The sequence below is a fragment of the Opisthorchis viverrini genome (genome assembly GCF_000715545.1).
Source record: "Opisthorchis viverrini unplaced genomic scaffold opera_v5_14, whole genome shotgun sequence".
NCBI lineage: Eukaryota > Metazoa > Platyhelminthes > Trematoda > Opisthorchiida > Opisthorchiidae > Opisthorchis > Opisthorchis viverrini.
This window is the reverse complement of record NW_008751670.1, coordinates 2,050,738-2,076,620: the sequence shown is the minus strand read 5'-3', so window position 1 is coordinate 2,076,620 and position 25,883 is coordinate 2,050,738. Positions and strand designations below refer to the sequence as shown.

Below are 25,883 nucleotides of genomic sequence, written 5' to 3'. Positions count from 1 at the left end.
TATGGAATGGACAGAAACTTGAGGACTACTCCTACTTGACGAGCCCCAAGAAGGGGAAAAACTGGCTGTAGGGTGCCAGAACTTTCCATAATAAAGTTGCGCCTACTTGACGAGCCCCAAGAAGGGGAAAAACTGGCTGTAGGGTGCCAGAACTTTCACCGGCATAATAAAGTGTATTGCGTCTACACACCTCCAAAGTCGCCTAACGGGAGACAGTTGCATTCTTTAAATAATGACTCTTAAACTTGTTTCACAGTTGCAACGCCAACCGTTGTGCCGACCGGAAGCTAAAAGGAACTGGTATATGTTGTGTATACCTGTCGGCAGTACTGCGGGCTTACTCTTTATCAGGTTGTCGTCCTCTGCGTACGAGTGCAGCACCAATCGAGTTTCAGAGGAAATGCCACCTGCAAGCCGAGTGTTTGACCACCCTATTTTCAACTTCTAACCGAGTGAGTATGTTTGCTTGTTCCGAAACTGTTTTGAACGCATGCATCCAGCGATTCCAGTACCTATGACATAGTCGGGTCTCTTGCACCATCATCATCTACGAAAAGTAGTGGTCGGTTGTACACCTTTTGAGCAAAGGGATATCTCGCTAATATCAGTCTCATACTTTGAGTGTACTTCTGCCCATCGCCAAACAAGCGATTCCATTCTATCGCTTCTCACTGTTGATCTTTCGCAAAACGTCATTTCCAAGTCCACTACAGGAGCCCATAACAAGACTGTTACTGCGTTACGCCATGAACAACTACGAATGTTCCAAAAGTTCAGAGACCACCGGTTGTTATTCCACGGATTTCTCCGACATTCGGTTCGATTATTGGTCAAATATACATTTGGCGGGAGTGTTCTAAAAGAACATACGCTGAACGATCACCGATCGGCCGCTGGCGACAGAAAGGTTCAGTCTTCAACGGCTATCCAGGAGGTCACGCGTTCGATACGTCCTGGATTTTCGACAGATGCGTACTGCCACTAATCCCTAACTGCAGGGTGCAGGGCACTGACCAACTTTAAGAAATCACGAGTGAAATTTCCAAATCTGCTTATACCATGGATAAAATATGATTCATTCAGAAGACGGAATAGTTCATTGGTTTCCCTAGCATTCCAGCACAGAGGTCATCATCATCACTCCAGGAACCATCAAAGACGACTACGCGATAGGGATTCCGTGGTTCGTAGATGAGTGACGCTATATCCTGTCGTAGTGCACGTTAATGGCATGGTTGATTGGTCGCTCGTGGTCCAACGGTTTCGTATCCAACTACAAGTCGAAAAATTGCTGATACGAAACTCGTTGGAGTTTCATGAGATGCGCACTGCTGCTGATTCCCCATAAGGAGCCCTTCTTAGTGCTCCAGTATAAATTGATCCTGTTTGCAAGCCAAAAGCGCGATTGACACAACCTGGGTGTCTCATCCATAATCCCACCAACTTGAATCATTTGGCAAGCGGGGAGATTCATTAACCTCCAATTCACAGACTGACACAACGTTTGCCAAATATCACTGGGGCAAATATCAGTATCCACATCACATCTCGAGATCGTGTCAGTGCTAATTGTGGTTTTGTCTATCCAGTCTAGTCCCATAATTTACTGCTGAACTGTAGCCATATACACGTTCACCACTGACAGTGGAGAGAAAAACAACCCAAACTGTTTTAAGGTTGCGAAACTGCCTAATGCATTCTACTGGAGACCATCACATGTCGGGTTTGATGTCCTTTCGCTAAAGCCACTTCAAGTGGTGTACTCATGGTAGTGCAGCCCTTACTGCATTAAAATACAAATGCATCGCCTTATGCGTCTGCTTTTACAAGTGGGAAATTATAGAAGCATACAGATGTTTCGACTTCACTTGATTGGTGTTTGAATTTGTTGTTTGTGTATTGATTGTCCATTATTTATATTTTACGCATCTACTCACTGATCGACTGATTGGATGGTTGGTTGGTTTTAGTAAGGTTTTAACTAACGGCTGACGGACCCACTGTTCTCAAACATGGGAATATCGAAGCCGTAACGTTGTGAGCAATCGGACTGGTTTAGGTTGACGAAACACAAGTGAATAGTTGCCCATCGGCTTCTCAGATGAGCACAACTCCAATTGTGCCGTCTTTTCAACCAGTCGACTATTTTCATCTGACCAACATGTTTCACTCTGCGTTATTTGGCCTCTGAAATTTCACCACTGTGACTTTCTTTCGAGTGATCCGGCATTCAAAATGGGATTGTTCATCAGCAGATCGTCCTTTTTGAAGAAACCAAAGTTTTTCGACGACAATAAGTTAGTGGTTTTTGTTAATCTTGTCATGACAGCGACACTTTAAAAAGAAAACTAGCCTTCGTGTAATCCTTGTGCGGATGGATCTTTAAAAGAAAGTCCAAAGAAAAGACGCCTGAGAGCGAGCGCCATCAATAGCTTAGCCAGCAGATAATCTGCGCAGTACCTGGAGGTTTATATTACGAGTCCATCATTATGTCACTTCGAGATCTATTAATTTCTACTTTGTAACAATGTACACCGAAGTTACTCACAAGGCTGCTGAAAACTTTTCAATAGCCCACCACCGATTGCGCCCTTATTTCGGCTCATCATGTACGCGCAGTCCCCGAGTTTCCGTTAACTGTATGCTCTACTTGGACCCAAATTACATTAAATTAGCGAAATACACTCATCTGCATACCACTTTGGTTTTGACTGGAGACTCGCCTGGAACCCTGCTGAATCTCTCATGTTATAAGTAGAACATAGGGCTGACGGAAACTCGGGAACTGCGCCTACCTGATGGGCCCCAAGAAGGGCAGAACAGGTCGTGGGATGTCGAAGAGTTTTCAGCAACCTTATGGGCAGTGCAGTACGTCTATACAATGTATCGCGATATCTCCAATTTCGTGCCAACTGAAACACGAGGCGACCTGACGCAGTACATTCAGTTGCTTAAAACATCATAAACGACAGATCCAGCTGGGTTCGAGGAGAGTCACCCGTCAAAACCAAATTGGCATACAACCGAGTGTATTCCAAACCAAAGCTGTTCGGATGTGGATTATACAACGTCTAGCCCATCGCGGAAGTCGCACAAGGGACTTGTTAATGGGGCTGACCGATATAAATTCTTATCCAATAACTACCGGAAATTATAACGTCGTCGCGTTACTACGTCCATATGATGTGCAATCTGACTGTTGAATTCGGTCAGCTAGATAAAATACCACAAATTAAATGTTCGTTCCAGCTTTTAGAATGGAACGGCAAAACTCTACGCCTATGGACTCTATCAATGAAAAATACTGGATTAGTTTCAATCCACACCGCCTGTCAATTTCCTTTCCTTTCCAACGTTGGTCAGAACGCAGCACTCAACAAGTATGAACTGGTCCATCAACTAGGTACGTGCCAAGTCCGTGACGGTTCCTTTGAACAATATAAAACAGTGAATAGAAAAGAATCCGAGATCGGTATCAACAACAGGTTTTCAGCAACCGCACTGCAACTCAGTCGAACGATTACTGATCGAAGGAGGGAGCAAAAATCTGACTTCCTAATGAAGGTTGACTGTGCAGTGACTGGCTGTACCGAACCAGTATGGGATTAGCCTTTATACATTCCAAAAACTGCAGTAAGGTATTCCGCTTAATTCAGACATCTCTGGAATATATTCCATAGACTGGACCACATATACCCACCAGCCTCATCTTAAAACATCAGCTCCACATCAGACAAACCCTGGGCAGGGCTTAGCGTGTTGCAGTACAAAAGAGTTCGTCATCACAAATCAGTCCTCACTCGTTTTTTCGTCTATGTTTCAATGAAATCACTCAGTGATGCCTTCAGACTTCTCCACTGAAAAGTAGTTAGGATTTTTGAAAATAGGCTACGTCGAATGATACTGCCACTGCGTAATGACTCAAAAATGCAATGGAGTGATGCAGTTTCCCGCTATTTTCGTGACTGATTTGATTGTTTATTGTTCTGGAAATTTTGTGCCCGGTCACTGTACATGTGATGGCTGGTCGATGTTTTATTTGATGGCCTGCGCTGTGCATTTGTCGCGCCCGTCCTTTTGTGCATCACCAGCAGCCAATGTTTGTCGCGGTTTCGGTTCAAGGTCATCTGCCGACCTCTTGTCACCAGGCCACTTATGATAGCCCCAATAGCCTGGCTAGCTACTTGTTCGGCAGCCCTGAATACGAATTTGCAAGATGTGGTATTTCGGAATGGAATTCTTCATCGATCACGAAAGTAAATAAGAATGGAAAGAGAGGGGGTCTCCTTGATGGACATTGATTCGTGTACGGAAGCTTTCGACAGCTCTCATACGTCCGAAAGTCTGAGAATACAAAGAACGTACTATGTTCACAAACTTGCGGGGCTTTCCTTGATGGACAAGCGTATCCGTCACGAAGAGACTGGACCTTCCCGTGGTGTGACAGTTAGTGTACCTCTGCGATCCATTGAGCTATACTGGAGGTTGTCCGCATCACACTGGCGGGGTCTCCCATACCGGGCTGGTCAGTCAATGGTTACAGGTCTGAATAACAGTCTCCTGGTCCTCTAGGTTGAGGGTCGGAACATTTGTGGCTACGTTTTCCGTAAAAACGGGAAGGTACTTGCATTTCCCGCCAAACACCGCTGACGTGCGCTCAGGCTTGTGAGCCAAAAACTTTGTTTGAGGACCCTAATCGTCCCCCTGTCTAAATGTGGGTAACCTGGCAGTATCCCAGCCATGAATTGCACGTATACAGATTGACTACGCAGATACCACCAGTCCAAATGCAGCTAAATTAAGACAGTGTACGTATACCGTATCTGTTCGCTTTTTAATCAGGTCATTGCGATGACTGATAAAAGTGTGGTACCAAGTTAGCATAGGATACATGTTCTGTTCAGATGTGTGTGATTGTGCAAGGGGCAGTGAAGCAGTCTCGAAATGTTGGAAAAGTTATGGCCGGAATGACCAAATGAAGTCAGATATACATGGCTGACCGAGAGAAGATGAGATGGAAACCGTTCGACTGCTGTTCGATTGTACTGATACATAATAAGAGATAAGGATCGAGTAAGATATGCAGTGGTATGGAGGATAATCGTGATACTTTTGACCGGGCAAGGCAGAAAAGTTGGACAAAATGAAGTAGTTTCTGCTTGGAGCAGATGCAATGGGAAACAAGAGGTTGAAGCTCTTGTCTGCGCTAACCAGGACTATATCCAGTGTATATGGCGATCCGAAAGGATTCCCATAAGATACATACGAAAAAATGGTGAATCACGGGGAAGTTTCTGGATGGGCAAAGGAGTATCATATTGGAAAATCTGTTGGACTGGAGCATAAAACGGTCCTTCATCCGGTTCGAGATTCCAGCTCTGTCTCTAGCTGATGAAGACGAGTTTTCAACACCTTGTATTGGGCGTATTCGGCACGCATACAGAGGCGATCATTCCGTTCAACTTTATGACCTAGAAAAACGGAAAAGAGGGCATATGAGACGAATGAACTAAAAGCGACAAGTCATACACACCGAAGTAATCAGAAGAAATAAGTGCTCCTATAATACGAAAAACACCTGCGAAGCTTTGATGCCATGATTGAAAGCCATGCAATCCTTCGCACAAAGTAGATTGCTTGTATTTAGCGATAATTCGGCCTCCAATGAGCACTGTCCATGCAGAAAGTAGGTAGATCGGTTGAGTTGGACAACCCTTGCCAAAAACGCTACATTCGTCAAAATTACAAGTGGAAACCCAATGCGCGAAATCCTAATCAACATCAGAACAGCCTCCTGTTGTTCTGAAACTAGTGAGCGTCCAAGTAGTGTGCCCAGGTTACGACGCAATGAAACCCAAATAGTGGAAGTCCACATACAATCTTTCCACAAACCTATCACGATGCGAAACGCCAACTAATTCCATCCAAACTGCTGTGAGCAGTGTTATACAACATGTCTCTATCAGATGAACATATGCAAACAAAGATAAAAGGTAGAGTGCAACTTACCAGTAGCCTGCATAAACTCGTGTTCAAAATCTTTGAGAATCTTCTGAAGATGACGTTTTGAATCTTGAACGGACTGCAATTCGTCCTGGAGCTGAATTAAAGTCCACCTAGAAAATTCGCCATGACCAGCATTTTGTGACCTGAGGAAACCAAGATTGGACAAGGGTTGAGGATAATGCTAAGGTAACCGTATTTAAAATGTCAGCCCACTTGATTGTCGTTAGACTGAGGATGTTGAGATAATGTTGACCAACCAATGGAGAGTGTGGTCACAAACTTACAAGAAAACAGCTTTGAGTGGAACACGAATAAATGGATTCACCGAAGTTTCCATCTAGACTGCCTTAATGAGTGTCTGGAGGTGTAGCCACCTCGGAATGATTGTAGTAAGCTAGCACCCAATCCCTTCCCCGTCTACTTTTATTCTTCTCTTCACAATAAGGCATCGAAGCATCAGTGATGAACACTGACGTTATCCCCTCAATGATGATGACAGGCCACATGTGTCTCAAGCTAAACATTCAAGATTTAAAAAAAAGTACACTAGAAACTGCGGAGGTTTTACACAAAAGCCGAATTCCAATAAAAAACACCGCTGCCAACTGATAAGTTCCACATAAAGAATAGCAAAAAAGAGGTTCGGTTGGGATTCGGCTAAGCTCCCGCTTGGCGTGCAAATGGATGTATTTCGCGAATCTCTGTTAATACGTTCATTAAATTTCATTCTCGGGTGATCCAATAGCTGTCACAGTAAGATCGAACTCAACAGCCTATGAGCTGTGCTTAGGGTGACAGTATCAACTCGACTTGTTCGAATAACAATTGTGCATTAACTGGCATATCGACAAGTTCATGTTGGCGATACGCTAAATAACATTTGTTCACTTGAACTCGAGCATATTTCAGTCACAGTTCGTTCCATTCAGGTTTGGTTAGGGTGCAATACCGCGAGAAACTCATCAAAATCTTCTGTTTTCTTTTCAAGTAGAAGTCTTCGGTTCGTGATTAACTAGGAAAACCTGCCGGTTGTGTTTAAAGTAGAGAAAAGCCTGAAACACAGTCATTTGTATACCAGTTTGGTTTTGGCGGCAGACTGACCTGGAATCCAGCTGAATCTCTCGTTTATGGTGCTTTTGATGAAAATGAGTGTATTCCGCTAACTTGGGTTCCGCAATTTGGGTTCGCGTCAAACATAAGGTTGACGGATCCTTGGGAGCTGTGCTTACGTGATGAACTTAAAGAAAGGCGAAACCGTTCATGGGATGTCGAAAATTTTTCAGCAACCTAATGAGTAGTGTATTGTGTCTATGTAAAAAAAATGTATTTTACGGTCATTTTCAACTTGCTGTAATGTACGTCATTCCAGCTGTTAACATGACGTATTTCAATTGTTCTCCTGGATAGGACTGACTTCTGCTGCCATATAACCATAATTCTGGGGTTTGACATGGCGTCCAAGTCTGATATGTGCCCCCCCAAACAAGCCAAAACAGTAATAGTCAGTTGCGGAAGGCAAGGCTCCACGAGAAGAGTCACATTTCAATGCGTTTTCCTGTTGGAACACAGATATCCGTCCATTCAGGCCGTTCACCGAACAGACTTGCACTATCTACGGGTGGGTCGGAGACCTCATTAGGAGCATCTATTTTCTCTCAATAAAAAGTGGACTGCACCATCAGCAACTAAATAGTGTACACTCAAGCGCTGTTAGATTGAACCGCGTCAATGAGGACCATGCGAAGTTTCTTCCACCATAAATTTAATCGCACACCCGGTGACAAAAATGTGGGACCATCCAGTTTTATTCCGCGTGTAATCGGCGGGTCGTAGGACCCAGAAAAACAAAAAGGACAAGACCGCGGTTTAAGAGAACAGTACGCGAAAACAATAGACAGTTGAAAACGAGGGTTAAAAATGTTTGTCTTCATACCCCCAACATTTGTTAGTCACCGTCATCTTCCCCCTAACTCAGTTATTCTGGCATACCGACAAGCCTCTAAATAACAGTAGTTAATCTGGTCGCTTCACACCAAACAGGCAAAACACTGGACTTGACTTGACTCTCGCTTTTATTCGACGTCACTAGCATCGAATCCCAGACACCAGACACATGAGAGGAACCTATTGCCAGTATCCCATCAGTGCATGCTGGACGAACCTGAATTATCACTTATCAACAGGTGAGTGCACTTCCGCTGATTTACTCAAGGTCTCGGATAACCATCCAGCGACTGCCTCCATTGTGTCAATCGATCGATCGACCAGTCAAAACTTTCTACCAACGTGCTTGAGACCAGCTGGACAATTTTTGGTTACCTGTATGAGATGTAGGGTACGNNNNCAACCTAATGAGTAGTGTATTGTGTCTATGTAAAAAAAATGTATTTTACGGTCATTTTCAACTTGCTGTAATGTACGTCATTCCAGCTGTTAACATGACGTATTTCAATTGTTCTCCTGGATAGGACTGACTTCTGCTGCCATATAACCATAATTCTGGGGTTTGACATGGCGTCCAAGTCTGATAGCCCCCCCCCCAAACAAGCCAAAACAGTAATAGTCAGTTGCGGAAGGCAAGGCTCCACGAGAAGAGTCACATTTCAATGCGTTTTCCTGTTGGAACACAGATATCCGTCCATTCAGGCCGTTCACCGAACAGACTTGCACTATCTACGGGTGGGTCGGAGACCTCATTAGGAGCATCTATTTTCTCTCAATAAAAAGTGGACTGCACCATCAGCAACTAAATAGTGTACACTCAAGCGCTGTTAGATTGAACCGCGTCAATGAGGACCATGCGAAGTTTCTTCCACCATAAATTTAATCGCACACCCGGTGACAAAAATGTGGGACCATCCAGGTTTATTCCGCGTGTAATCGGCGGGTCGTAGGACCCAGAAAAACAAAAAGGACAAGACCGCGGTTTAAGAGAACAGTACGCGAAAACAATAGACAGTTGAAAACGAGGGTTAAAAATGTTTGTCTTCATACCCCCAACATTTGTTAGTCACCGTCATCTTCCCCCTAACTCAGTTATTCTGGCATACCGACAAGCCTCTAAATAACAGTAGTTAATCTGGTCGCTTCACACCAAACAGGCAAAACACTGGACTTGACTTGACTCTCGCTTTTATTCGACGTCACTAGCATCGAATCCCAGACACCAGACACATGAGAGGAACCTATTGCCAGTATCCCATCAGTGCATGCTGGACGAACCTGAATTATCACTTATCAACAGGTGAGTGCACTTCCGCTGATTTACTCAAGGTCTCGGATAACCATCCAGCGACTGCCTCCATTGTGTCAATCGATCGATCGACCAGTCAAAACTTTCTACCAACGTGCTTGAGACCAGCTGGACAATTTTTGGTTACCTGTATGAGATGTAGGGTACGCGGGATATGTATGGCGATATTTTAGGATATATATATATGCAGCTTGATCTATATGTATGTGCGATATGTAGGATATATATATATGCCAGCTTGATCTCTAACGCGATGGGAACTCGAACCCAGCGATTGGTATGGACCGCCCACAATAATCTCAGCAGGACAGGAGGAGAACTGCCGAAGCTTTAGTCATGTGAACAACAATTCTTCGAGCTTTCACAACACCTACATCCGATGTGTTAGGGTGTCCCAGGAGCTCTCCACCAAGTTGAGGTCACGAGTATCCAACGTCCGTCTAATACTTTCACAAGCGATGGAACGGAATCCAGGTATTGACGAGTCAACAGACGTGAATTGCTGCGTTATCCTTTTGGAATATTCTATCCCGCCTACTCATGGTAATGGGTGATAATAATGGATTCTGCGAAACTTGGATGTCGTTAATCTCATAGAGTAATAACACATCACCTAGCAGGTGGCATGTTCTCGATTGTTCCGTCCGCCTGGACCATCATCAATCAAGAAGTCCTCCACCTCATTAATGAACAAACAGTTCAATTGGCAGTAGATTCATCCCAAGATGACCAGCACGGAACCTGACGACATTATTCTAGGCTTCTCTCCTAAGGAGAAGGGTAAATCGAACAAACGATCACGACCTTCACGAATGCAGTCGTGAAGCTAGTAAAATTACACGCACAAACCGGGTGACAGCATCAACGAATGGCATCCACCGTATATGGAGTTAAGGTGATGGAATAGAGACCAGTTCAGACAGGAGATTATGTTGTCAAAGTAGGACAACAGAATAATACCAGTCAGACAGAAAATTTACGTGATATGTTTGAAATATTGAGCAGCACAACAGTGAAACCGTTCGCATGATGCTGAGTGAGTAACGGATACGATTGCTGTACAGACCGGAAGAAAAACAACAAATCCTAAGCCAACCGCTGTGTAGAAGTAGAGTTCTGTAAACAGTTTTAACCCGTAAAACAATGAGGGAATAAGACACTGGGGAAGGGTGAACAGTAGGAACGATTGAATCGATTGGCTGTGTTCTTATCGAGAAAAATCGAACCACTGATAATCCCAATCGATACTGGTGATAGGGTGAGGAGGGGTACATTAGCTGGATTGTACAAAGGCAGAAATCGGAAGACCAAGGTAGCCTCTCAAATCATACGAGACCACTCACTCGGATGCGGTAATTGTAGAAATAAATTCTGACGGTGAGGATACAGCTCGAATGTCGTGAGATGACTTTTGTTGGTTCATGAGCGGTGGTTCGCTCCGAGCAAATCTCACATCCGGTTTGTCCGACACAAGACCGTTCAGTTCGTCTTTGGCTCGGGTGGATGTTGACACACTGGTTGTTCGAAGTAAAGGAGTGGACGAAGGGAATTCTCGAGACGGAGATGGTCTGATATTCTCCTCAGACGTAACGGTGGCGGACGGTACACATGTGCTCGATCTGGAGGGATGATTGTCACCTTTGGAGCCGCACCGGTTATTCGGTCGAAAAGAGCCGACTATTCGGAATAAAATGGAGCGTATGAACGGCACAGTGCTAAAGTACAGAGTAAGACTACTGTCGGAGAGTGCACCCTGGAGACAAAGAAATCGAATCGCAGACAGTGTGTCCCCGCAGGAAACCATAAAAAGCTTCCAAGAAAATATTCCAGATTAGGCTAATGTGATCAGAGGTCAGCTCATTCGTGAGTTTGTCATCGTGCGAATAAAACTGGTTACTGATAGATGAGAAGAGCAACCAAAGGCTGAATATCCGTGTTGATGAGTGAAATTAGCAGGCTTGGGAGTCGGATAAATGTGAATCTTCTTTATTGATTTTTTTAATTATATAGACGTCACGAACGGTGAATAGTCAGAATACCTTAGTTGAATGACCCTTAGTTCACGCAAAAAGCCTGACCGAATGTAACGGCAAATGTGTGGTCGGATTTGGAACGGCCTTTTAGAAAACGAATCAGATCCTCACTCCCTTCATCTATCACTGAGCCCCTCAAACGCAGCAGAACAGTTCAGAAAGCTACTCCACAGATCTATCACTCAGGGTCTATTGCATCGCGTTCCGTCTGGGCTCCACCAACTTGAAAATTTCTGCTCATGTGACACGTCGTCGGCTAAACCACTAGATGGGTCTGTAGAACTAAGAGGTGTTCAAGGAATTGAATGACACGCGTTCTCAGGCATCGGGGTTCGACGTACAGCTAATAGATAAAGCCTCTCAAACTGTTGGCATACTTTATACGGATATCAAATGTGCTAGCAATGGGACAACCTAATAGGAAATGTTGACGCCACTCGAGGAAGAGTTCAATTGCAGAGCATTTCTAGAAGAATCCTAGCAAATAGGACAAACACTTGTCTCAAATTGATGAACATGGTGTTCACATTCCGTGTGTCATCGACCAATCGGACCAAACCAAAGCTGTTCCGCTTTGAGTTGCCATCCTGCCAAAAGATAGATACCTTTCGACTATAGTAATATACCAGTCAGGAGAATAAATCGAGTCTGCAAACAACAAAGTCGTTCCCATCCTTAGCTTCTACCTGTATAATAAAGTAGCCCTTCCCATCAACTTTATGATTATAACGTAAGATAAAAACATCTAATTTAGGCCCAAGAGATTTAACATCTAGGAGAAAGGATACTTAGTAGTGAGAGGTTTACGAAGACAGGTGCCATCGAAGAATGCTTAAGGTATCCAACCAGAACTGCCGAACGACGAGATCTATGAGAGCTGGGATCACTTATCACACTTAGATCATCTTCAACGACACTATCTACAATTATTTGAAAATTGAATACACAAAAACAATAACGAGGCTCTAAAAACAAACCGCGGGCCCGCACACGGTGGTAAAGGTGGCGTTATTGTTTCGGAAGAGAACCAAAGACGTCGCTCACTACGATCAAAGACGATACGAAGCAATTCAAGCGGTCTACAGTCTAGCACTGCGTCTTGATTTGCATAGATCTAGCAGCCAACCGTCACCGGTGGGTGGTGCAAGCGTCAATAGGTCGTATTCCCCAAATGGATTCATCTTTAGTAGTCGGATACTCTTTGTGTCGCATCCATTCAATACACACATCAATATACACATCCATTCAAGCACATTTTCGTGGTCCATCATCTGGAAGCACATCTTCAGCATACTGTCAACACTGTTAACGTCACCCATTCTTTCCCGGACCTCTTTTGAGGGTATTTCCTGTACTGAGGATTCGGTGCAACCTGGGAAGGAAACCCAATGATCTCTGTCCGCCATTCTGGTTGAACATAGCTTGATTTCCAGTGTAGCCCGAAAGCCTCTGAAATGACCTGTTTGTATAGCCCTTGGAGAGATGTACACATCTCAACACTGCCATCCCTGACTTACTGAGTGTGTTGATCAAGCTTGGAGAGAGTATCCGTCGTAATATTATATCACCTCTGCATCACACAGCAACACATCTTCACCTAACGTGTGTTTCTGCTTCTCTGTTCACGTTCGTTTATATACCGGTACCTAAAACGGTTTGTGCAGAATGCCTTATTTGCACAACTACAGCGACCATTTAGGGTTGTCAGTTGTCCAACAGGAATCAGAATGAAGTCCGATCCACCTGAGGTGCAACTAATGAGACCAGACATTTCGCCCGTGTTCTCAATCCTCAAACTCGTTTTCCCTAGTGTGAACCACACAGACGCACCAAGACTAACTACCCAAAAAGAAATTGTGGTGCGCATGGTCAGAATTTGACCAAACAATGTGATGAGCTTCACAGGATCAAATTATGTAATCGTATTCAATCCCGTCAGTGTGCTGATGTGGCGCGGGTCGTCTGACGAAACGGTTCGTTTGACCAGAGCAGAGTATTCGTAAAACCGGTCACGTGGAAAGTTGGTCACTTTCAAAAAATGAAAATTGTCCAAAAATACTGTCTAGTTATTCTAGCGTCAAGACAATTAATTTATGTGCGACGACATCTTAGATTTGAAAGCAGGAGTGCTCAAGAAAGGCTCAGGATGAAAAAACAAACTCCATGTGGAAAACGCGAACCTAAGGAGACCAAACGGTAGACAAAGATTTTTGTAAAAACCGCGAGAGGAAATAACTAATTCTAGTAGATGGTCTATGCGCCTCGGTGCAGAGGTATGGGGGCAGAGCGGATCATGTCGGCAGCCGACATTTACAAGCGTACAAGCCGACAGTCAATGTAGATGGCTGCAAAAAAAGGCAAAAAGTGCATAACATCGCCCGTGTGGGACAATAAAATTTAATGGACATATACGTAAAAAAAACACTAGTTCAGTACTTCACAGAATTCAAGGAATTCGATAAAATAAAAGAACCTACGTCCATACAGAAGCCCCAGTCAAGTCGTTCCAAATTCAGTATCGTCAACTCCGTAAACATGGGAGGAACGTAATTCATGCAGGTTGTCAGCGGATTTTGAGGTCACAAATATGAATTTCACTCAACAAAATGGGGCTAGTTAAAATAGGAGCGAAAAATGAAATACGTGGAGACACGAACGATTGGTTGTCTGCGCCCCCTCCCCATGTCGCATCTAGTTAGATGCTGTGAGACAGTGAAGAGGGCTGCTGAGTGACTTGGCCGGTTGATTCGTGTCATACGACCAAGGTCGACTCAGCTTTCGTACGAAACGTTTTTGACAGGCGTATAGCGACTGTCTCGGCTGTAGTCAAGCAATGCCGTTGAACAGATACTGGCAGTCTATTTGGCACGCGGTAAATGATTTGAAATGACTCATTCGGCATGACTACGTGCCCGGTGTCAATTAGGTGGGATGCAATTGAGCTCCTGGCTGAACTGTTGAGGTTAGTGGTATGCCGGTAAGGGAGGTGCTCGCGTATTCTCTTAGAAAGTTGCCGTGTCGTGCGCTAAACATACTCTGTTGAACAACAGCAGGAGAAAGAATACACAACCATATTCTGAATGAGGACTGGCATCTTTGCTTTGAGGTTTAAGTTGAGCAAAGGGTTTGTTGTGAACCAAGACCACATAGTTCCAGCCGGAAACGTGCGCTGTAAGGATTGAAACAAGAGGCGATCGACAATCTCCGCCAACAGAACGACTTTATACGGTAAACTCAAGTATATTGGCTTCTTTCCAACGGCCGTGATAGGCGGGTGGATAGGGCGGTCGGACGTACACTTGGTTACAAATCTCTCCGGGTAACCAATGGCTCGTAGCACGTTAGCAGTGTGCTGCAGTTCGGAGTCCAGTGTATCAGCAGAGCAAATACGTTTTGCTCGGTTCGTTTAAGTTTGAATCAGGGTTGGTTTCTGCCTCAGCGACACAAAACCCAGGAAGTTTGTGTACTGTCCCGTCCACGTGGGCTTTCTGTAGACAGAACTCTGAATTGAACCCGTGGAAAGTCTGACTAACTTAACGTCCAAGAAGTGGAAAGCGTTGTCACATTCAATACCAAAAGTGAACTGAATAGAGGGATGTGCTTGGTTGAAGGTGGTCAGGAGAGCATCCATTTCGGAACGGTTTATACTACCATAAAAATATCAAGACAGACAACCAATCGTTCGTGTCTCCACGTTTTGCATTTCACTAACCAATCTTTCATTTCCAATCCTTTCCAACCAATTTCATTTTTCGCCCCTATTTTAACCATTAGATATGTACTGACCTGATGATAAGATCCCGAAAACATTATTGTTTGTCACTTTGTTATTTTTCAAACCATGGGGATGTTTAAGCAAAAATTCTATACTAAGGAACCGAGAGGCACTGTGGAGTTGTTTCATACTTGTTGGGAGTCGTTGTCTGTGTATGAATACCTCTTTTCAGCTAGGAGTGATTGCCCTGTGGCGTGATTCCCTTGTGCTTAGGATACCCTGCTACTCAGTCACCAATTATATATCTGGCCCAACAGCGCCAGCAGTATGGATATTACAATATCGGTGCTCGACAGTATTGCTTCGCTACCGTACAACCATGTGTTTGAAAGCCTCACTATGAAGAGAAGAATAAAAGTGGATGGGGAAGGAATTCGGGGCCAGTCTACCGAGGTGCATACATCTCCACACATTCATTCCGGATAGAAACTGACAAGAACAACACCAATGACAACGAGTAGCAGTCACATCTTGCAGTGCCCCCAACCATGCGCAGGGGGGATCACACGGACCCCATCGTGGAGGGCGAGTCGTAACGACAGTACCCAGAATTTTCATAATCCACTTCATACTCCTGTGCAACGCTAAAGTTTGGCTCACCCAGAAATGGGACACCTATGTTGTGTATTCCGTGAAAAAAGCTTACAACTGTCACTGCAGTAACTATTCTCAAAGATAACTCTAAAACAGGGAGAAATCGGTTGTGTTTGAGCAGCGGTGATATTCAGAGACTACAAAGGAACTGTCGGACGAACGTATTGAAGTGAATTTGTCCATCCTAGATGACACTATTCTGATACGGAGAGGCTCACACCAAACCTCGCATACAGGCCTCACTCTTGCATACAAGTCAACGTTAGCTCTCAGTTAAAGGAGATATGGGACTTATAAATGAGTATGTGCGGTTTCTCACTCTGTGAAAGAAAGTTCAGTTTGCTCCGGGCGACTCACTCCACAAAGTACTGATAAAATGTAAGTCGCTTTTCGTTAAACTTACACCACTCGTTTCTTCCCGTAGAATCTGGAGGCGGTAATTGAAGTTCAACCTCTTCTGCCAATTGGACCGGTCTCGGAATCGTAGATACTCGTGTGTTCCAAGTGAACTGTTGCTGACTTTGTCTAAGTAGAGAGGGGCTCTCATCATCACCACTGTTGATACCGGGTTGACTTTTACGACGATTCATAGAATATGTTGACGCAGTACCAACTCTGTGTGGCGGTTGAGTCAACAGGCAGGTGCGTGTATCCATGTGTAGATGGGGGTGAGCGCTAGTAGGTCTGCGGAACGAAGTTCGCGTAATACTCTCTACTTCGTCCAGCTCTGATGAGATAATATGAGTCCCACGACTGCAAAATTCCGAGTCTAAATCTGTGGCACGAGTATCACTGCCGCTGATTTGACCTTCTGTCGGAGGATTGGCCGTCAAAGGTCTCTCATCTTGTGTCGTCGCGCTTAAAAGCCTCTTTACCGCTCTATACCGATCGTAGATTGGTCTCATTATTAGCCGTTCCTCGCGAGTTCGAGGTCTTCCATGCAGACTTTCGAAGTACAGAAGAGCCTTCTGGATTGCTAGTTTTTCAGATTCAATCTGGATTAAATCAAGGAAAGGAAGAAGGTGAGCCTGAACAAAAACCTGGGATAATTCGTGGTGACGACTTCAAAAGATAAATTATGCACCGATGTAACAGGGAATAGTTTTGAAATTTGCTCACCAGTAGAATTGACTTACTTGCTTGGGGTTCATCAAGGTTAAATCCTCTGGTCTCCTAGCAGAAGCGCGTTTTTCTGCCAGACGGTGAATTAAAAGCTCATAGGTCTCCGTCAACGATGCCTCCGATGACCTCGCCGGGTTGCTAGCCTTGTATGAATGCGCAGCGGATGGAGCGTTGCTTAATGAAGGGAGAGTGTGTGCCAACATCCCCGTAGTTGTGGTATTGTACTCTGATGACCAATACTTAGGATCCCAAACCGAGGAGGCACCTGTTGGAGATAACCGATAGACAAGCGCGCTCTGTGAGACATCTTCAAAACCAGCAGCATTTCATATAATGGTGTTTGCTCCACTGTCAAAACAGCTATCATATGGCGCACTAACACATATACAGAAGATATTACAAGGTTAAGCAGTGGTTTCGAATACAGGTTTCGACGTCCTTTGCTATCGGTGCTATGACAGCCAACGTCGTGTATGTGTCAAAATACGAAGAATATTCTGCTGTCACTACAAAGACCAACTGCCTTTTGTCGAAGAAGACTTTTGAAGTGAAAATCACTTCAAACTTCAAAAAGTCGAAGAGTGAGTGGTGATTTATGAGCAACTAACAGTCGTGTGAGTGGTTTCCATGAAGAAAAAACCAGCAGTCACATTCAACTAACGTGAAGAACGAACCAACAGCGAAGATCCGGGACAGCCGTTTGACGTCCGGGTGACCTCTGCGAGCCAACTACTGAGGAAAGAGTTAGTGAAATTTAACCGTAACGACGCATGAAAAGGTGTCCCCCTACGGGATACGTGAGCCAAAGACGGACTCTCTGAACCTGGTCAAGAACAATGGACCTCCCGTAAAAAGCTGTCTGGTGTAAGCGTGTTATTCTGACTCTAGCATGTTAACCAACATGGTATTAAAGGTTCTGATACTCCACGTTTGGTAGAGTCCTAAATAAAGAGGAACTGGTTATAGGTTGTACGCGGATTCTGAGTACTCGTCGTATATTATTCACATCGAAACTCAGGACGAATAACTGCACGGCTTCATATTATGACCACTGGACAGCCAGTGTGCTTCACAGTATGCCGAAAAACATTGTGGCACGGATTACATGGGACAGGATCTAGCTTCTATTCTTGCAATCTCAGTGTGCTAATACATCTCGAAATGGAAATGGAGACCGATAATGAAGCGCCACTCACATTTTGACTGCAGGCATCGAATAAATTTTAACCACCCGCCACCAGGATTGTATGCGGAAAACACTGTTTATGGTCATTATGAGAAGCTAAATTTTACTTATATGGACCTATCTCGCTGTCAGATCATGCCAGAAAGTCATCCTGGTTCGGAAACAAAAGTGGTAAAAATTGGACAATGTAACGCTTTTCGTTTTCTCCGGCTCCCTGAAGAATGACAACTTCTCCCCCTTCTATCACTAATTCCACTGCAAGCTAGTTGTGCACCAACGGAGCTATGAAGCGAAACGAACAAACAGTTCCACGACCCCACGACTGCCCTAACATCAAACACCCATGGGCATTGTCCAGCATGAAGAAAACTGTTGGAACCCATGGGCTATTTGGGGTTAACGACATTTTAGTTGAGCTTGAGAACCAACCGTTATTGGGTTGCAGTGATTACCAAGACACATCATACCCCCTGCCTGTGGGCACATATAATTAGTGCAATAAGACCTCTCACAAAGTTGCAGTAACTTTTCTACACTATATCTGAAAAGGAATCTGGTTACGTTCATCAGATCTAAGTAGAACCTCGTCGAAAGTCACGATCACAAGTTGGACGCATTCTGGTTGTGAAGTTGATGCTTGTAGAAGCGAAATACACTCAACTAAATAACTGGTAATCGTCAGTGCTACAGGACGCTGTCCAGTCTAATCATACTTTTAATTGACTCTACGTATAAAATCCAGAGTATTCCTTAACTGTGTTTGCTCAGTTTCTCAATATTCACCACAGATATTCCTTCTCCCTCACTTTCAGTTGAACGTTCAATGCTTCATTGTGTTTTTCTGTTTCTCTTCTGACCACATGACCGCTTCTTTCGATCGAGATCAAGGGTCGGCGTGTATAGTCTGATAGTTGGTTGACACTGTCCAGAACTAGCTGAAGTGTGTTGCGAGACATCTGTGAAAGCGTTATCTACTGGAAATAACCGGATAAAGAGCTAAGTTCGTGGGAACAAGGAAGTAGATACCAGCTGAATAAACAGCTTCGTTAGCTCACACCATGGGTAGGCACCAATAAGTGTCTTCAATGATAATGGCTATAAAAAAATGGCCATTCCAACTGATACCAATCCTCGCAGTCCGAAATCTAATCGGATTCATGCTCCAAGGCAATAGGACAAAGTTAAATTATCCTAATGAATAGATGTATGAGCCCGTGCGTGGTCTAAGTGCACAGCATGCACTAGCCGACAGGTAAACGATGACCTCTGTCGTAGAAATTTTCACGCACCACTCGCTGAGATCAACCGGAGGAGACAAAGGTGGAGTCTACGACAATTCAGCTACATTATATTGTGTAATGCGGTCCTCAATCGTTGGAGCTGAGTGACGGACGGACATGGACACGGTTAGTAATTCGTGGTGATCGTTTTGTGTTAAAATAGATACGACGTTCACCTTGAAGATTGTCGGAAAAAATACCTCCAGTTGTTTTAAAGACTCCCCGTGATGTAAACTGTACGACTAATGAGAGCTCTATCGAGGGTATTTTATCAAAAATAGTTTGTGAAAATCCACAACAACAAGTGCATCATAGCGGGAGCAGACTTGTCCTGTAACTGCACAAAAAAGGTTATATTCCGGCAGAACAACTGAAGCACAACTGTCACAAACCTTGTAGACATTTGAGTGTTGCTGAGCCCTGCGCTGGACAATCATTCATTTGACTGGTCCCATTAAGTTGTCTATGCTTTTTGCCACTGTCATGGATCACTTGAACGTCAGACCTCGGAATAGGTGCTTCATCTGTTGGGTCAGGGGTGGATGGAATTGGACGTAAATGGTCAACCTCATGCTCCACCGCGTCATGTGCGGGTGATTGTGGGCCCTCCACTGTCTCTGCCGTGACTATTCTGGCCTGTTTGATTTGTGTTCGAATTTCAGTCAGCTCATCCAACAGTTTACGAACCTAGATGGGAACCGTATGGAAATGAATTGTACACAAATTGGAAACAGCCACCAATGAACCGTCAAACATTAAGCAGCAAAGTACATAGCATACATACGAGGGGTTTCGACCCGTAAGTAAGCCTGTGTGACTTGAACTCTCAAAGCCGGCAAGCATCATGGAATTGACGTACTTGACCGAGAACTTAGAATTACTGCCGAAAGTACATGGGAACGACAGGTTATCTAACGACGGTGACAGAAAACCTGGTTAGAATACTATGTGACTTTCCGAATGGACACATTCGAACCGAATACATTGGCTTGAACAGGTCCTCCACAAACTGTCCAAACTCCCTCCTGACACTTCGGGGATAATCGAAAATCTGGCTCCCAATAAGTATGGATGACGTTGAACTCCTGGTTTTCCATGTGCTACCGAACGATGGGATGTCGATCGAGCTGATCGAGCTTCACGGCCAACATCGATTCGAAAAACTCTAGCGGCCGGCTCATCCTTTTTATGGAAGAGCCGCGGCAACGCAAGGTAATTAACAAGGAGCCAGCTGGCTAAACCATGAAACCGGGTGTCATCTCATCGTACGTCAGAACAACATCCCACAGAACAAGCGGGGCGATTCTGTAAGGCATCTCGTCTGAAGAGGGTCGCCTTTTTTCCTAAAGGAAACTACTCGCGATGTTGCTGAAAACCAAACTGATATGCAAATGAGTGTAGTTGTCGGAAGGATGCTTCTTGTCCTCTGAATAATCAGCCTGTACCAAGTAAAAAACTCATCGTGCGCCTTCAGAACCCCACATTATCAAACATGTCAAATACAGTTGATAATATACAAGGGGCAACGCTGGTTTCTCGCAGAACCTCTTGAGAGACTGGTGAAATGACGTAGATCCAGACTGCATGCCAAAGAAAATGACCAAAGAAATCAACTACTGCACTGTAAACACCAAGAAAATAATAACAATAGTATTAATAATAATAGACGTCGAGGATTGCGTGGGACGCTACCGTGGCAAAAGATATGGCTAGGTGACAGTAAGCACTTACTCTAGATTCCGCGCGCTTTTCCATGAAGTTAGGTTTCCTGCCCCATGTTGCCTCGAAATTTCGTTCATAGTCTCTGACTTGCGACTTGATGAGATGCAACCGCTGGGTCAGCTGAAGTAATGTATCTGGAGCTGTTGAAGTCAAACTCTTACGTACAGGACTTCGATTGTGACCGAAATTGTCACGAGTATCCAAAGTAGAGCTTGTCACAATTGGCGTCTGGTCCCCAAAAAAACAACGTAGTGTAAGGAATATGATAGTTTGTCCGGTTAGACAGAGCATATTAGTTTTAACATCCGAAAGCAACGTACAAGAACGGTCAGGCAGTATGAGAATGATGACAACTGGTTGCATCAACCCCGACTTGGAAAAATTCCAGGGAAAAGGGCGAGTTATTTCTGGAATAGGCATGAGCCCGAGAAAGTCAACTTCGTTGACACCACATTTAGTCACTCCGAACAATCAACACACTTGGAAGAAGACGTTTATCCCGACATTATTTGCTTCTGAAAGAGGATAGATAGCGAGGTGAATGAATGAACAAACCATGCTCACCGAGTTGGTTGTCCCGGACAAAAAATAATCACTAGGTTCTGAGGTCCGCCGGGCACTTCGGTGAGGTAATTTGTCTTTTTGATTTCTATATGTGTAAAGTGGAGGCTATTCCCATAGAAGCACCATTCCTCCATAACTAGTTGTGAACGCACAATAAACAGATAAACCGTGAACTTGCAGTCATCCCAGATGTCCAAAGCTTAGCCTTAATAGTCATTTCGTGACTATGATTCACTCATGATATCCAGCGGACTGCTGACACAACTTCACCTTGGCACTGTTAGCCACAAATAAATGAGATTTTATTGATGTTTTTTTGTCTGTAATTCTGAATCAGCTGTAAGCGGCTTACATCAGGCTAACGATCTGCCTCGTTTCTCTCCTTAAGGTTTGAAGATTTCTAAGGATAGTTGAGCATCAGTATTCGATGGCCCATAACAATGTGGAAGCAGTCTTTTAGCGGCACCAGAGTACAGGAAAGAGACTGTGAAATAAGGGCCTAATTCCATCAAATCGCTAGTCTTCATGGCGGAACCTCTCTATACCAATGGTATTTTCCGGTCCACCGAATTCGGCAATTCACAATTCTGACTCTGGCTAAAACAAACACTTTGTTCGGGAAGAAATATGTAAACGTGATCTGTCACTTAAAAAGCCTCACACAAAAGCACGCATTACCATTCTCAACACTGAAAGCACATCAGTAGGTAACTTTTTTGTTAAAACATGATAACTACGCCGAATCAGTGACCTCCATCTAACCAGTAATCCATAGATGATGATGGCAAACTATAATCCACTCACTGCTCAATAGGTGTGCCAACAGAGACTGGGCATTCTGTTTCGAGCCGACAGACTGATGTACAAGACTATTGGGACAGTCTGAATATGACCAAGAAAAACTAGCACCTCAGAAAAACAATCGTTAAACATGCAGATTCAACATCTAAATTTTGCCTATATTAGTGCTGGTGAGAAAGAAAGAGTAAGTTACGCGCGAAAAGTGGCTTCTCAAGTATTTGGGAGTGGTTTACCGTGAGTAGATCACAAACTAAAACCTCAAAATTCACAGGTTGACCGAGGGCGAGCTGTGGACGAAAAATGTGCACTCAGTCGCCTATATAGACTGTGACATATTTAAAGAGAGGATATCAAATAATCTACCTTAGCATCCGAAAAATTTGCTTGAGGTTCGGAATTCAGTCTTCCTCTGCTCGGCAGTGTACAGGCTTCATAAGATGGGGAAAACGTTGGTTGTGAGTTGGTACAGAAATTTGCATGTTTATCCGTCACCGAGTCAGGAGTGACGCATGGTTGGATGTCAGAGTAGGATTCCGTGGGACCAAGCACGTGTTCCTCAATGCATACTCGAATCGCTGCCGCCAGACCAGCCGACAAATCCTCCGTTTGCCACGTTGTTGGACTCTGGAGAATGGAGGTTCCGGTAATATCGTTGTCCGTAGAACCAGTAGGGTGTAGTTTGGGCTGTGAGCTCTTCGGAAAACCCAGAGTGGTAGAGTTTGAAAGACTTTCTGAACCCGAGGAATTCGACTGAGCCCCGTTTGCCTCCAGACTGGTTCGGAAACCGTAGTGCAAGTAAAAATAGACGCCATAAACACTCGAAATGGCATTCAAAATACTACACTAATATTGGCTACTCATTAACGGCACAGTAGTCCGAAAAAACGATGTTTCTGCCTTGTGACAAAATCAGTCGGAAACGTCCCGAGACAGCAAACAGCATAGGAAATACTCTTTTAGTAAGTGCATATGGTGACTCAGCTTTATCGTTCAGTTCGGCTGTGCACCGACGGGTATCTTCTGAGAATGGTCTGCCATAAAACAATAATCATAAAGACGATACCCACGGTATACTATCAAACGTAGAAAACAAATACGTCTAGCAGTGATCTTGTCCGGTACCTAATAAAAGTGGGAGACCAAAAACTAATGTTTTCACAAACCGACAGATGACGGTACTGTCCCAGGCTCTTTTTCAGTTCATCTTGCGATAAAACACGAGTGTTGTCTCTTCGGAGATTAGTCGAGCATGAGACCAGACAACCCAACATACAGTTCAAAATACAGCGCAGCGAACATGATGAGAAAAAAATCGTTCAGCTGTAACACCCTTTCGGTGCCTAGCTGCCATACCACCAGAAAGTAGCACGAGGGCTTGGATTTTGCCAGGTTGCCAAAGCTCAGACAGGGGAAGTAGAGAAACAGAGGTCCGGTTCGAATCATAGACCTTTCGGTCAGTAAATTGGCACCCTAACCACTTGGGCCATCTCGCGCCATGATGAGGCGCGATCTACGGTAAGCCTTCAGCGAACTTTCGTAAAATCCTGAAAATTTCAAAGCATTTTCCAAAAAGTCCGTTTCACGTCGAATCAGTCAATAGCCAACTTCGTACGTTGGTCGATGCCGAACAGAGTCCGCGAAAAAAAAACAAAGTTCAAAATTCAAAGTCACTTGAACGAAAACGCACAATTCCATCGGAAGCTTAATACATTCCACGAGGCGTTTCGGGTGGGCAGCAAACAGGAACCTAAATTATTTCATAAACGTTAAAACCCCATCTATGGAGGCGACTCTAGCACCCCAAGTCCGAAATCCAGGAACAGTGCCTGTCCACAATAAGTAAACTTTAAGTCTTCAAAAGGGCCGTATTCACTATCCACCAACGTTCATTTCGGAAAGTGAGAGTAACTAAGGTAGAAAGATAAAAGAGGTGCTGTTCCACTGACTTTCCAATAAAAATCATCCACGAAGGCATCACAACAAACACCAGAGAAACAGGAGGCAAATATTACCAAGATTCAAAAGTATTTGGGAAGAATAGTGTCGCAATCTCATGGGTGGCACTTTCTGCTTCACATTTGGGATTGCCAGTGAGGAACTTCCAAAATTTTCAGGATACGGAATGAAAGATCATTCCATCAGAAGGTATGTTATAAGTACAACCTTGACCACCAGAAATTTCAGAGAAAGGTTCCAGAGTGCAAGCGCGATGTTAAATGGGTAAAAGAAAAGAAGAGAGGGCACAATTGATCTGCATGTCCCCTGCAAGTTAGAATGGACCAGGATTACTAGTCAAGTTTTTGAGGAAGTGTCCCGAGCATGCGCTATCAGGGGAATCGTCAAAAAATGACAAGTGACCCTATTACGTCAGTTTTGGTTAACTTGACGGTTTGTAATCAAATCTAAAGAACGAGATGTGGTGACCTACATTGGCCTCGTTGGTCCTTCGCTGCCTCGACGCGCGTTGACCTTGTCAGATGCGAACAATTCGGTTGGGAAAGACGGTTGCGTCACGTTTGCGCAACTGGATGCATTCATGCGAAAAAAATGCGCGGCGTTTTCAATAAGCAACGTCATGATCCGGTTAACCACATTGTGTTCGTATATATCCTGTACAGGGTAAAAGAAGTCAAAAAAAACATGAGGCTCGGGACAAAATATCAGGGGCTGAAACAGAGGGAGAAACAATACGAAAGAGAGCTGATGAAGAGATCCAAACAATGATACGTATGCAAGCACAAAAACAGAAGGAATGTGCTGTCTATACCGACAATGTTTCTTCGGTGTATATATACGGCTGGTGAAAAACCTTGAGCAGTTGAACTCAGTACAGGAAAGCAGATGGCGGAGTCAACGCAAGCAAACTGCTAATAATCTCATCGACAGTGAATGAATGACCCAGTTACGCATGGGGATATATTGAAGATATGGTGAAAAAGTTGGCCAATGAAACAACAGCCTTAAATGGGTTTCAATGGACAACAGTTTGGGTTTCACGATCTATTCATGCAGTGAGGTCGGTCTATGCTGAAAAGCCACAAAGCCTTCGGCAACTATTTCATCACCAGCGACCATCGGGGTTGAAGTCTCAACAATTACTGTCCAGCTGCTAGTAGTGTGAGCAACTTACGCTTAGACAGAATACAGTGCCACTATCCCTTCAATGACGCACCTCGTGCACAAGGAGCACCTTGTGCTCCTTCAAACGACATTTCTCATGTGTAAACCCAGGTGACTTCCTAAACGTTTTCACTCTAGGCCAGTTTGTAGGCAGCATTAGTATTTTAGAGTTACAAATCTAAATTTCACCCTGAAAGTAATGCCCAGCTGTGAAACCTGTCCATGTAAGCCACATTTTACATATCAGCCTGACCGCTTTTGCTGGGCAACTGTATTCAACAAAACGGAACGGAAAAAATTGCGAACATTCACTTCTCCCTGGCCTGTGAAGCTAATTAGCGGTACACAGATTGGAAGGAACGCGTACCCAGACGCATGTGCACAGAGAACACATCTGTCCGCCAACCGGTGCCATATGTTACGGCGA

At 44.3% G+C, this 25,883-nt stretch overlaps 1 protein-coding gene across 1 annotated transcript; it reads right to left on the bottom strand.

The window, feature by feature from the left end:
* Window positions 1-4,816: 4,816 nt before the first annotated feature.
* T265_01337 (hypothetical protein) lies at window positions 4,817-25,548 on the bottom strand (the record flags this gene model as incomplete). Its single annotated transcript, XM_009165343.1, has 9 exons — window positions 4,817-5,471; window positions 6,010-6,116; window positions 10,603-10,878; window positions 16,019-16,701; window positions 16,798-17,048; window positions 19,642-19,936; window positions 20,981-21,199; window positions 22,700-23,067; window positions 25,509-25,548. The coding sequence occupies 9 exons, from the start codon at window positions 25,546-25,548 to the stop codon at window positions 5,356-5,358; spliced, it is 2,355 nt and encodes a 784-aa protein (XP_009163607.1).
* Between the last annotated feature and the right edge of the window lie 335 nt (window positions 25,549-25,883).